The sequence below is a fragment of the Taeniopygia guttata genome, chromosome 1A (genome assembly GCF_048771995.1).
Source record: "Taeniopygia guttata chromosome 1A, bTaeGut7.mat, whole genome shotgun sequence".
NCBI classification, from domain to species: domain Eukaryota; kingdom Metazoa; phylum Chordata; class Aves; order Passeriformes; family Estrildidae; genus Taeniopygia; species Taeniopygia guttata.
This window is the reverse complement of record NC_133025.1, coordinates 34,269,297-34,282,883: the sequence shown is the minus strand read 5'-3', so window position 1 is coordinate 34,282,883 and position 13,587 is coordinate 34,269,297. Positions and strand designations below refer to the sequence as shown.

The 13,587-nt window shown below is 42.2% G+C and overlaps 1 protein-coding gene across 1 annotated transcript; it reads right to left on the bottom strand.

Annotated features, from left to right (window-relative positions):
* Positions 1-157: 157 nt before the first annotated feature.
* On the bottom strand, positions 158-9,425 carry LOC100218931 (cathepsin E). The gene is made up of 9 exons (XM_002189662.7): positions 9,094-9,425; positions 8,726-8,903; positions 6,602-6,719; positions 5,992-6,110; positions 5,326-5,525; positions 4,553-4,675; positions 3,455-3,599; positions 965-1,063; positions 158-872 (listed from the first exon to the last, which is right to left on the bottom strand). The coding sequence occupies exons 1-9, from the start codon at positions 9,147-9,149 to the stop codon at positions 693-695; spliced, it is 1,218 nt and encodes a 405-aa protein (XP_002189698.5). The 5' UTR covers positions 9,150-9,425; the 3' UTR covers positions 158-692.
* Positions 9,426-13,587: the final 4,162 nt, after the last annotated feature.

Genomic DNA, 13,587 nt, shown 5'->3' with positions numbered 1-13,587 from the left:
AGCAGCATCTGACCTAAGGCACAGACATCAAGTGTGCCAAGAACAAAAAAAGGAGAATTAGCAAGGTATAATGAATACTGGGGGGAAAGCAGGTTTGATAGGTGGTGTAAGGAGCAGGAAACTGTGCAAGGAGTTGAAATTAGTCGCTACACAGGCATTAGTCAAATTCTCTTTTATATAAGCTGTTTGGAGCAAGCTAATTTAAAGAGAATTTCCACGGCACTCGGGAAACAAAGTTGAACAAAGCCCAAAACATGGAAGATAATGATGGAAAGGAAAGCTGTAGGAAATTAGGTGGAAACTCGCACATAAGAAGGAAAAAAGGATAGCCAGACCAGGCAGGATTAGGATTCATTTTCTCCACACGTATCTGCTATATTTTCAGCCTGGCACAGTTCAGTATTTTTATTCTTCCTGATCTTTTGCAAATCTGAATGCTGAGATGCTCTACTGCTTTATAATGAGAGCTGTAGTGTCCATGAGTTACTCAGAAAAAATTGTTTCTCTACTGTAAACATATAGATAATTAACCACATGATATCATCTGGGACAAGGATCACTGCAAAGTCCTTAAAACTTGGAGAGGAACAACAAAATGTGCATTTATGTCCAGAGTTGCAGTAAAAGCTCTTTTTCACACATGTGTTGAAGACCATTACAATTATTTAAGACAGAATAAATGCTATTATGGCTCAGTAGTAATCCTTTCTGTGAACAGCTTTTGCAAATCCCACTCTGTCATTCCCACGGTCAAAAATACAGTAAAATGCAGACATGAAGACATCTCCTAAAATCCAGAGTGAGCCAGTGCGAGTGGGGATGTCGAGAGACTGAAAGCCACTCATGCAGAAGGTTTGGTCATCAATAGACTCCTGGAAGGGAAAACACATGTCCTTGCAGCAGCCTGCTCCATCCCCAGCTCAGGGAGTGAGGAGCAGGGAGCAGGGAAGCTGCTGATACTCACCTTTATGATGTACTGCTCTGCTGCCAGCTTGTATTCACGGTGCCCAATCGTGAAGCTTATGTGAGGCAAGCTCGACAGTCTTCTGCAGTCTACGAGAAACTGGACACAATGCACTGACTGAGATGGGATCGCTTCGTCTTTCTTCAAGTACTGCTCTTTGAATTCAAGGCTTTTGGAGTAGGTAATTGTGAATTTACTAGAGAGAAACAGCATCAGGCTGACTTACAGCCTAACACTGCCATCCAGCTTTCCTGTACTCGGTCAAATCAGCCCAGCAGCCCAGACCACTGCACCCTAGGGACCCCAAGCTGATAAAAATCCTTGCAAGTCCCAAAAGAAAGGAGGTGAAGGGGCTCTGATATCCTCCCTGTGCAACTCAAAGGCAAAACTAAGTGTGTGAGCCCCAGCCGGCCTGCATCAGCAAGGTCTGCTGAGCAAAAGTTCCCCAATGCTCTGGCCTTGACAGGGCAGAAGGAGCTGCTCCAGCCACAGAGGATGGAGTTCACCCCAGGTCCTCCCATAATACCATCACTTTAGGGAAAAAGAAAAGCTAGTGAGGAACACAGCACTTTATGCTTAAACTTTGCCCTGGAATGGGATTTAAAGAGTTGAAGGACTAAACTCTGGCATGATCATTAATGTACATAAATAACATATTCAGTTACAGTAAGAGACAAGATAATTTCCTGGCCTTTCTAGTTATTTCATGAAACAACTAGTGTGGGAAACAGAACTGCAGAATACTCCAAGTCCCAGAGGAATCTTTGCTGTAAAGTGTAGTGTTTTAAGTAATTTTTAGAGGCTTCCTAGAAGGAAAAATCTGCTTTTTGCTGTTTTTCAATCTATTTTATGAAGACATAACCCTACATCTTGTGTACACTTACCAACTGTCATACCATTAGAACAAAATAAATAATGGGATACAGAGGACAAAGATACAAAAAGCCAATAAAATGATTTTTAGGATACAAGAAGCAAGATATAATTCTTTAACATAGCTATTACAGAATAGTACATCCAGAACAAATCAATCCTTGCTGAAAAGAGATAAAAATTCTGGTAAAATCTGGGATGGATAAACTCAATTGTACTGGGATAAATTTGAGCCAATGTGTGCTGTTTGTCTATGATTGCTAAAAACCAGTCACAGAAACTCTTATTTCCAGACACTTTTTTGTGAAATCTGAGATGCCAGATAAATGTTCTTAAGTCAATACTGGTGTATATATGAACCTACACAGCAATGACCCATTCCTTGTTTACATTGGGGTAGTATAAGTACATTGGAAAAAGGTATGTTATCTATGTTCATTAGCATGACCCATTATAAAATCAACTTGTTATCAGAGCGTACTTTTTTGCATGTATCTAAAAATTTGAACAAAATCAAGATTAAAGGTTGGATTGAGAAAGAATCAGGAGCATCAGGAGTTACACAGAGGTCACTGCAACTCCTCCTCTTAAAAATGACAGAAGAGTCCACTTTTGTCTTTGCTCATTGTCCAGTGCACTGGACACTTGCAATACTCTTAATTTTCTTCCAAGAGTAGCTTTGGGTTAGGATCAAGACAAATTGAGATTAGCTCAGTTGGTTAGAACATGGTGCTAATAACACTAAGGCCATGGGTTTGATCCCTGTCAGGCCATTTGCCTGAGAGTTGGACTTGGTGATCCTTGTGGATCCCTTCCAATTCAGAATATTCTGTGAAATTCAATATTAAAAAAGCAACACATTGCAGCTTTGCTTGAGCACTGGAGCTGTGGCAATGTGCTGGTCACCTGTGGGAGTCAGCCAAGGGCACAGTAAAATAAACTGCTCCTTCTGGAGGCAGGACAGGAAGGAGTGGTAAGGAGTGTCAGCAAGGGAGATGCAGGAGACAGCAGTAGGGAAGAAAGGAAAACCAGGAAAGGGTCAGTGGAGTAAAGTTGAGGAGGAAGAGTAAGAGCCAGCAAGCCTTGTCCTGTGCCCTGCGAGGAGCCAGCATTGTGAGTGACACTGATGTGCATCCTTCCCAGGAGCTCTGGCATGACACCAACTGCTCCACTGCAAGCTGACAGGGAGAGGCTCTGTCACTGAAACCACTGTGGGGCTGCCATTAAAATACCATTCCCTTTCCATCTGATGCTGACATGGCTGGCCATCAGCACCAAATCCCTCCTGGCTTGGGACAGCCAACAGCTAGAGCTGGGAACCTTGAATACCCTCTGAGCTTCCAAAAGAAAATTATCTCTCATGCAGAGTACAGATCAATTCCTCAAACAGATGTCCCCATTATTTCCTTACACATCAGTATAGAAGATGAAGTGAACATTTGGGAAAAGGACTAGGACAAGGCATGTAGTCAAAAGCAGCTTGGCTCGGAGCTCAGTACTGTCCTGGAAGCAAGGCTTTCACTGGCACCTGTCTAAGCCATCACTTCTGTTATTTTCCAACTCTTTGCATCATATACCAGTTTCTCTCTAGTGGTTTTCTGGCTGTACAGTTTTTACCTCTCCAGTATTTGATGGACTTGCCCCAATATATGCCTGCAATCGCCTGATTTGTGAAGAGGGGCCGGTGATAAGAGAAGTGCCTGAGTCAACGATGGCTTCACAGCCATGGGAGCAAAATGTCACCCGGCCCTGGATCTTTATACTGCAAATGAAAAAAAAAAAAAAAAAAAATACAGCTTTAAGCAAATGGCATATACACTGTGACTGATACACTGTATTATTGCTAGCTAAAGTACCAGAGTACTGACTGAAGTTAATCCCAGACAACAAGTGACAGGACAAGAGGAAATGGCCTCACGTTGTACCAGGGTAGATTTAGATTGGATATTAGGAATAATTTCTTCACAGAAAGTATTGTAAAGCATTGGAACAGGCTGTACAGAGAAGTGGTAGGGTCATCATCCTTGGAAGTATTCAAAAGATGTGTGAATGAGGCTCTTGAAGACATGGTTTAGTGATGTACTTGGTAGTGGTGCTGGATTGACAGTTATACTCAATGATCTTAAAGATCTTTTCCAACTCTAATGATTCTGTGTTTTTATGATTAAAACTAGCTGACAAGCTTTGCTAAAGACAAGAATGTCTGTGGACCCACTTTTCTCTCTTGAGACTCCTACAACTCCAATCATGTGCTTCCTGCTAATGAATTTATCCTCACCCCCAGGTATGTGCTCTCACCAATTTAGGCAGTGTGCTAGAAGTGGGACAAAGGAACACTGGCTATTTCGACCAAAGTTAGCAGGACAGATGAAAGCAGGACCCAGAGCTAGATTCTATTCCTGGGCGCCTTAACCTCTTAACTGAACAGTCCACCAAGACTCACCTTGACCACTGATATATCATATTAAAACTTACTGACATGCTCTTCCAGACACCAGCTACCCATGTCACACCAGATTTAGAGAACTAACAAACCCTGATCTCATCCTGGTGAACCCCTCTTTGAGGACACAGGGCTAAAACACTGCAGCTGAGCCCTCCTGCACCTGTGTCACCAGGTATTTCTGTCTCTGGGGCTTTACCTAAAGAGGTGAATTTCATCAGGGTTTTTATACATACATACATACATACATACATACATACATACATACATACTTGTTCATGTGTATTTGCCAGTAGCTTTTCTCAGTGACTGGGACCCAGTGGATTGAACCTTTGTAGAGAGAATGGTCTATTCCCCCCAGAATCAACTCACCACCATTTTCAGTGTCCTCTCCTCTGAAAGCAGAAAACAGTTTAACACAGACATGGGAGCGTGGCAGTGTGCACCAATGAGATTACACTTAAAAAGCAAAAGTCAAATCACAGCACTTTCAAAATTCAGGTATGGATGGCTGAAAGGGATTACTACTAGATTATCACTTTATGTGTTCCAACTCAGACCTTCCAAACAAATTCTGAGAAGACTTACTGTTGGCACCAAGGTAGGCAGGGGGAGCAGGCTGAGCTAGTTGCTACTCTCAGCTCAGAAGAAACACTAGAGAAATAGGTGGAGTTGCAGCTAGGTCCAGATTAGGGAACAGTATTTTTCTGAAATGTGGCTAATTGGGTGTAGCACAGCACTTCTGTTCATCTGTATGGGCCAGTGGGAAGCCTCTGGCAACTGACATGGTGAGTTTGAGCTGGGAACTTTTATTTATGACCAGCTCCAAAAATAAATCTCTGTCCAAAATCATGGTCCTTCCCATAACATTTTTTCTTCATAATCTTCAAAGTCACATTGAAAACAAAAAAAATAATAACACAAAGACTCAAAAAATGGGGAAAATGTCTTTCTTGGGTTGAAGCTTTATACAGATGCACAGTTGTCTCTATTAACAGTTAAAATAGATTTACTTCTGTTTTAGCAGTTCATTTTAAAGACAGACCTTTTCAGATAGAAAGAGAAGACTGGCTCCTCTACCAGGTGCTGGTTCATGATGCTGTCAAACACAGGCAGAGCATTGCCTACTGCTAAGGAGGGGTAGCCTAAGCCCAGTACACCATCAAAGTGGGCAAGGACAAAAGTTGCTCCTGGCTCAAACACTGACTCGCCGAAGTCCTGTCCCTTGATGGAGATGTTACTTATCTGTTTGGTAAATAAAAAGGAAACAAACAACCAAGCAAAGAACAGCCACAACTGGAAGTAATGACACCACCAATAACAAGAAATTAGCCATATTTCTGATCCATATCAATAGATTCATTCAGTTTATAAAGCCTGGCTATCTTTGTGTGACTTGCATCAACATAGCAGATGCCCATTTGGCATGCAGGCAGCACAGATTCCCTAGAATGTTTCAATTATGTGGCTTTTCTTCATAAGCCCAGAAGAGGATCCAAGAAAACAAGCAGAATTGAAAAATAAAATGTGATGCTTTTGTGTTGGTAGCACAAAACTGGGGCAGAACCCGCACCTCTCCGCACTCAGCTTGGTGGGACCTCACTCTGCCCTTGCCTAAACCAGGCAAAGTTTTCCAGGGCAAAGCCAGTATCTGAGCTGCCCTGCAAACAGCTGATGTGGAGGCTGACAGCCATTTGAGGTGGACACTCACCTGCAGTGTGTCTTTGCCAGCAATGCCCAGAAGCTGTCCTGAGCCATACTGCAGGGAGAAGGCTTCCCCTCCATGCTCATATGAATCTGACTTGAAGGACTTAAATTTCTGGTGCACCCCTACACAAAAAAAAATTACATCTCTACACTGAGGGGAGGTTCTGGCAACCCACCCACTCCCCAGTGCAGAATGAGATGAGATGTAGGAGAAGAAGAGTTTTTGCTCAAGAGAAAAGTGTTGAAGAAGTACTGCAGGCATCTCAGTTCTTCTGCAAACCCCAGTTTTTCTGTACCAGAGATACAGAGTGGTAATTTTGCATTTTAGAGGAAAAATTAGAACAGAAATGGGCATTTCCACCTCTGTTGGTAGGTCTCCCAGGTCTATTTTCATGCCTTTTACCTCATGGTGCAGAGGGTCTCTGGGCAGTTGCAGCCGGTGCCTGCCCTGGCTGCAGAGTGACCTGAGGGACAGAGGAGGAAATAGCCCTAAGGGATGCTCCAAATCCCCCCATTACAGACCCCTGCTGCAAGCAAGCTTCTTGGGAAAGGAGGACTGGGCAAGGTCTCTGCACCAAGACAAGAGAAGCATGGAGGAGAGCAGCACTTCTTACTGCAGGCCTCGCTGATGCAGTAAGCGGATGGGACCCAGAAGTTGGAGGAGCCGGTGTCAAACACGACGGTGAAGCTCTGGGGCGGTGTCCCCACACTCACAACCCCGTAGTACTGCGCCTGCAGGAGAACAGACCGCTCAGCCCCAGCCCGGGCAGCCTCCAGCCAGCTGCTGGGGAAGAGCCCTGACTGGGAGCATCCCACAGTGCTTCCTCAAGGGCTTCTGTGCAACTCCATTTCAACGTGAAGGCACACCACACGAAGCGTGTCTGGTTCCACGAGTGGCTTCAAGCAGCAGGTTTCACTCCAGCTGAATGAACAATGGTGTGGCATTTTTAAAGCCTTTTAAGCAAACATTCAGTTGGGTTCCCTATGGAGTCAAAAAACTCTCTTGCACTGGCTTCAGAGGTGGCGAGGTCATCCTCAAGATGAAACGCTCATGTGACCACACAGACTTTCAGGCTCACTGATGTCAGTAAGAAAACAGTGTTGCAAAGTCAGGATGACCTGCCTCTGCCGGCTTCAGAGGGCTCCGACCAGTGGCACAAACACTGTCTTATGTGGCTGCCCTTTTTCCTTTGTAATTAGTGGCTACTATAGCAAGTCAAAAAGTATTGTGTTGCACAAACTGTCCTGATGTACTGGACAAAGTTCATCCAGCAGATGAAGAAACCACTGACCATCCCTGGATATCAATTGAGACTGAGATAATCTGGGAACACGTGAATGCTGGAGTGAAGTGCTTATCCACATCCCGTATACAAGTGTCTAAGTGCTCCTATCTGGCCCTGGAAGAGCACTTCAGCATTAAGAGACCTATTTTTAGGAAGAGGCATTTCTGGAATTCAACCACAGATAGAAAAGCAATAGTTAGTGCCAAATGTTTTTCAGCAATACAAGTATTTGAATATGTACCTTCAAGTGCATACTTATTAATTAATAAACTGACGTTTCTGACCCCCAGACTATGCTGTCTGAACGAGATAATCTTGAAAAGGCAAGCAAGCATGCCATTTAAGAGAATATCCAACTCTACAGTAGGATTCTATTTCTTCCTGCATTAAACAAACCTAAGGGATGTTCATTTAAAAAAATACCCAAAACAAAAAACATACAACCAGAAAACCCACATACACACTGCAATAAAACCGTTCCTGGTGCTACCTGAATATGCTGGGGAAGTGGGTTTTGCTTTGTTGTTTTGAGATTTTAATTCATCCCTCTTTAAAGTAAGCTTTAAAGCAGGTTGAAGTGTTTCAGTGTCCTTTGTTTTTCTTCACATACTTATTTTTTTATGGCCCTCAAGTGTCAATAAGTTCTTGCTGAATGAATTTGGTCTTTCCTTCAATTCCATTCCCTGTTCAGACTCCACAGAATTTCTGAAGTTTAGTTTCCCTTGAGATAAGCATAGCAGAAAAACCAAATAAAACAGAAAATAGAGACTATCCAAACAGACAAAATTCTGACACCAGAAAAGACAGCTTACAAAAGGGTAGACTTGGTGACTTGCCTGTCTGAGATACAGAGAAATTAATATTTTTTTCCTTTTTCAGTTTAGATGGTAAATCCTCCCAGGTCAGTCTCCAATATTTAATACATATTAAATTCCAGAGACAAAAGCAGAAAAATAAAAAATTCTGCTTAAGTCTTTATCATCACTGTTTTGTGATTCCCTCTGATTAAATAAATGAGATTTGGAGCATTTTTTATAACACAGAAGCATCAAAGTGTCTGGTAAATAGAATATGACTAAATGAAGCAGTCAGATTCTGCTGTGAAAAACCCTGTAGTTCGCCAAGACTGATACAGGTAAACCTCCCATATTTCTTTGGGGACCCAACCGAATCCAATACAGATCTATACAAAAGTAAAACTTGCCACAAGACTACTACTGCTACTCTACTTCAGCTTTCTACTCAGGTCCCATATTATTCTAGATCTACACATGCTTTATTTTGCAGATTGCAACCTAGTTTTTTATGATCTAATATTTATAGCATAAAGCAACAAAACACCACAAGCCCTATAATTTCATTGACAGACTAGATTTGAAATATGCTGGGAAAAAAACCTGCCTTCAGTAGAATGATGAGTCCTAATGATTGTATTACCAAAACTGTACTTACATTCATGTAATCATACAGCCTTTCTGAAGCAGCTCCTACTGATAAAGCAATATCTGCAGGGAAACAATGCAGATACCTCCGGGCAAAAACATCAGGGTGGTGATTCCTCCAAAATTCCTCTAATTCTCCCTTTTCCTTCAGCTGTTTCTTGATAGATTTGAATCGAATCAAGGGGATTCTATGCAAATAAAATAAACACACACACAAAAAAAAAAAAAAACAACCCTGATTGTCCTTCCTAGAACTGTCATATACTCTCTTTTTATAAAAAAAGGTTTCTTTTTTGAGACCTCAAGTAGCAACAAGCACAGGTCATCCCATGAAGCCAGCTGAGATGTGTGCCAGTGAAACCAGATGTGTTTTCTTACCGTTCTACTGCCATGATGAGCGGGATGCAAACCACAGCCAACACTATCGCCCTCATGGCTCCAGGAGGTTCAGAGTCTAATGACACTCCTTTGCTCAGAAGTCCCTTTTTTATGGCCAGTTGTCAGCTGAGGGCTGCTTGCCAGGTCAATCAATTGCAGGAGGTCAGCGCTTTGGCAGAAAACTGATTAATTTACTCTCAGACTAACCGCTGGTTTGTGCAAATAGTGGTATCCAGTGGAGCTACTCAGGCACAGATAACCAGGTCTGTGATATCCAAGTCTAGACCTAACAGACATTTAACTAACAATCCTTAGTGTCTCTTACATAAATACAATTCATGGGGTGAGCTTGGCTCCTGCTAGAATGAGAAAGAGGAAGCAGTCCAAGGACTTGCTGCTTTTCAAGCTTGCTTTAGTGAGATGTTGCTCAGAAGTGTTCAATGCAGAGAAAGAGGACATAATATACCACCATTTCCCTTCTGCATGGAGACATTTCAGCAGGGATGAGCTGACATTTGGTAGGCTTGCAACAAGTTACCCCCTAACAGTTGAAGTTTAATTCCCTATCTATGGGAGAGCTCCAGTCTAAACATAAATGTGACTGCCACACCATAAAATGGATATTCAAAGTAAAAAACACAAGAGTACAATATTGCAAAATACAGTAAAAAACAGCAATAATTTTGCACATATTTCAGCAAGACATTTGGAAGAGCTTTCTTGGGTTTATTTTCCTGCAAGTTTCCTGGGGTTAGTGGCTCCCACTCCTACACTTGGGTTCAAGTCAAGCCTGCAGAGAAATAATGAAGTAAAAAAAAGAGGCTGATTTGGCAGAGCACAGCCCCCAACCCATCAGCTGCCCAGGAGGAAGCAGAGCACTGAGTTTGCAGTTCACTTACAAGACTTTTTGAATCTTTCCTCTGCACAAGAAAGAGCAGTAAGCAACCACATACTGCAGCCTAGCATATAGTAAAGCTAACTTTGAATAATCAGCCATTTTTGTTCAAAAGGCTATGGTAGGATGCTGGGAAAAGAGCAACCACCTTTTTTTTTTTTCCTCACAACACACCATGTATTTAAAATTAACTGCTCACTATGCAAAGGTGAACTGGAACTAAGTAATTCTCCCAAAAGAGAGAAGATGTGCAACAGCACAGCAAGGAATGAATGTCAAAGGACATGGAGGAAGCAGGAGTTGTCATCTTCTGTTCCAGCAGCCATGTCAAGAAAAAACAGCAGAAAAACCCAATCACACAGCATTTGTGACCAAGAAGAGGTTTAAATGCCTGTCACAGACTTCAAATAAATACAAAGCAAACAAAAATTGCTCCTTTAAGTAATTTCCCTTGCTATATCAGACTGATTAAGGAGGGGTATGAGAGCCTTAAAATCAGTAAGTTTGGAGCTCTATTTATTAGTTCCCCCAGATTTTGAAATACAGTTTGCTTTTTCCAACGTACCTCCAAAATTGTAAGGGCTAAAAAAACTCAGCAAAGGCTGAGCCTGGTGTCATCACACAGCTGCAGGCAGAACTCTGGATCTGAAAAAGCACCAGCATCTCTATTATAATATCTTGTTTCAAAAAATAATAGAATCTTAAAATGCATCTTTTGTATTGATTTCTATTTTATTCTAATTTTTTTTCAATTATCTATCTCTGAGTAATAGTCCCACATTTCTCCGAGGTTTTACACAAGTTATCAGCAAACAATCACACATTCTGTCCCACTGTCATCCCAGCCACCGAGCTGCAAGAGCTGGGTGCTGGAAATGGGAATGGTGAGCAAAGATGCAGCCGTTTGTGAAATCTAGAAAGAAAAGGCATTTCGCAAGGAGCCCCCTCCTGTCACTTGATGCACACCAGTGCAGATGTCATGCCCTTGGGTAGGGCAGTGTCGCTTTGACAAGAGCAAGACAATGACTGTGCCGAGTGTCTTTATCACTTGAACTTTTCCTCAAATGCTACAAATGCTTCTCGGATAATGTTCCTGTGGGAGGGCACCACGGTAACTTTGAAGGCACTAGCTTTCAAAACACCGCCTGGGTCTACTGTGAGGACTGCCTTTGCCTTAGTGCCTCCACTGAGTGTCTGGTTCTCAGAAAGAATGCAATTGTTCGTTTTACTGCAAGTGTAGTCCTTTATTAATCCACACACAGAAGTTATTCTTTCCCAAATTCTCACTCTATGTTCCAAGCAGACATTAATTTAGCTAACAGAGGTACAAAATGCAGCAACAAAAGGTCATTGTGACCTTTTTTGATAAGCTGGAATAATGATTAAACTACAGTGCAGAGGATCCCTAAGAAATAATTATCTGCAGCTTAAAAGTTCCATTAAGGAGAAATAATTAAAGCAGAAAAAAAATATATCCATATCCACATCTGCAGACATAAAATAAGTTTGCCAAGTTATTTGTCTACATATGGATTATTGAGAAAAAATATGCTAAACTATATCATTAATATATTCTTAGCTATGATCGTGTTGCTATGATTAGTAGGTTATCTGAAAAAAATTGTCTAAAATACAAGACCTTGCTGTGGATGTATATTCATTATTAATTACGTCAAATGCATTTGGTTTTCCACACCTGTAATCTACAGTGCCTTAAGGGGAGGGACCCTTGTCTTCAAAAGGTGCCACGGCTGTATAGAAATGAAAAACAAATACAACAACCTGCTGACACATTCCCCACAGTGGTCCTCTGACAGGCCACAGAGTATCAAAGCAGTAAAGTGTCTAAAAGGAGATGCTCATGGCGTGCAAACTGGCTTCTTCTGGGATGCCATGTGCAGCAGGTCCCACCATTAGAGAGAGAACTTTCAGGCCCTCTATTCCACAGCACCACCATACGTGACTGTGACATTGTCTTTGTTCTCCAAGCTTGATACTCTGCCCAGCTTCTCCATCCAAAACTGATTTTATGGCACTCAGGTCTCAGCACTCACCGCTCTCTGTCCTGCTGCGATACTGTTTCCCAGGTGCCCTCTCTATTGTTCTCCTCCACACACTTCATAGCATCACTGCTGCATGGCACAGCCACTCATCTTGTGGGTAAAAAGCTCATAAACATCCTATAGCCCGTACCCCATTGATACTAAGAGCTGCTTTACATTTGAAACCAAGTGATAGTAGAGAGCTCTATATAACTAGATTTGACCAAAAATCCAGAGGCCACTTTAAGTGGTGCCTTTTCCTCAATTTTCTGTTTCCTCTGCCTTTCATCTTTCAAGAATGTGTGGCTCTCAGCAGTCACAGATTTTGGTAGTTAGCAGCTAATACCCCAAAACCAATTGCAGATTGTTCAAAGTATTCTCCCTAAATTACAGTAAGTGTGGAAAATTACAGCAATGAACTGTAGATATCAAAGCAAAGAGCCAGGTGGTGAAAAGGCTTTTTTACCTTAAAATACTCTGCCAGCTTTTACATCCAAAGCTCACGGTAGAGCCATGGCCAGCAGAGAGGCAGGACAACCACAGAAAGGGTTGGGTTGGAAGGAATCTTAAAGATCATGTAGTTCCAACCTCCCTGCCATGGGTAGGGACAAACAGGAGTCCCCAGGAAAGCCTAAAATAGCAGCAGCTCAACATGTCAAACTATGCAGAGGTTGCTATACATGGGGATGCTGCTAGAAATTAGAACTGAATGGCAAAATGGGTCATGATGAGACTAGAACAGTTTACATTGTCACATCTAAATAGCTGTAACTTTTCAAAATCAGACTTATTTCACTCACAACAAGTGAGAATCTTGACGGAAGTAAATCCATGGGAGTTTCTTGACAGGTTTTTGTACAGACACAGGAACTGCAGTAGCACAGTTGAAATGCAGAAGGAGAACAACCTTGGCAATTTGTGATAACACATTACATTGGGATTCAGACAAGGAGTAAAACAATGTGATGAAAAAGGCCCTACAGAAAGGAGAAAAACGTAATGAAAAAGGCCATACACAACCAAAAGTGCCAGAGGCTATAATAAATATCATTAAATTAGGAACATAAACAGTAGAACCGCTCAAGATAGCAGTTTGCCAAGTATTCCTGTTAAAGCTTTAAGATAAGTACTGGGCAGCAAGTTACACTCTGAAATCCAAGTATTTGCCACCTTTCAAAATACATCCCTGAAAGTGCCACTTGTCTTGAAAGTCAGTCAAGTCTTGACAGGTATTTTAAACAGCAATTTGATCATATCCGACATTTCTCCTGAAAGTTTCATGAAAGTCAAATATCTGAGCTTAAAACTTTGGTCTGCTCTGGTGTTTACTTTCCCAAGCCCATCCTTGCTGCCTGCATTGGCTACACAGACAACACAGCTGCAGCAAGAAGTGACAGGCTGGGGCATTGGTGAGACCCTAATTTTGTTTGGGGCAAAATCAAAGAACATTTACAGTGTGCAAGGGGAGGAAAGAGGAATGTTTTGGGGGTGGGGGGGAGAGAGTGGGAGTGTGGGGAGAGAGGGAGACCAGGGCCTTGAGTCATCCTGTCTATAATC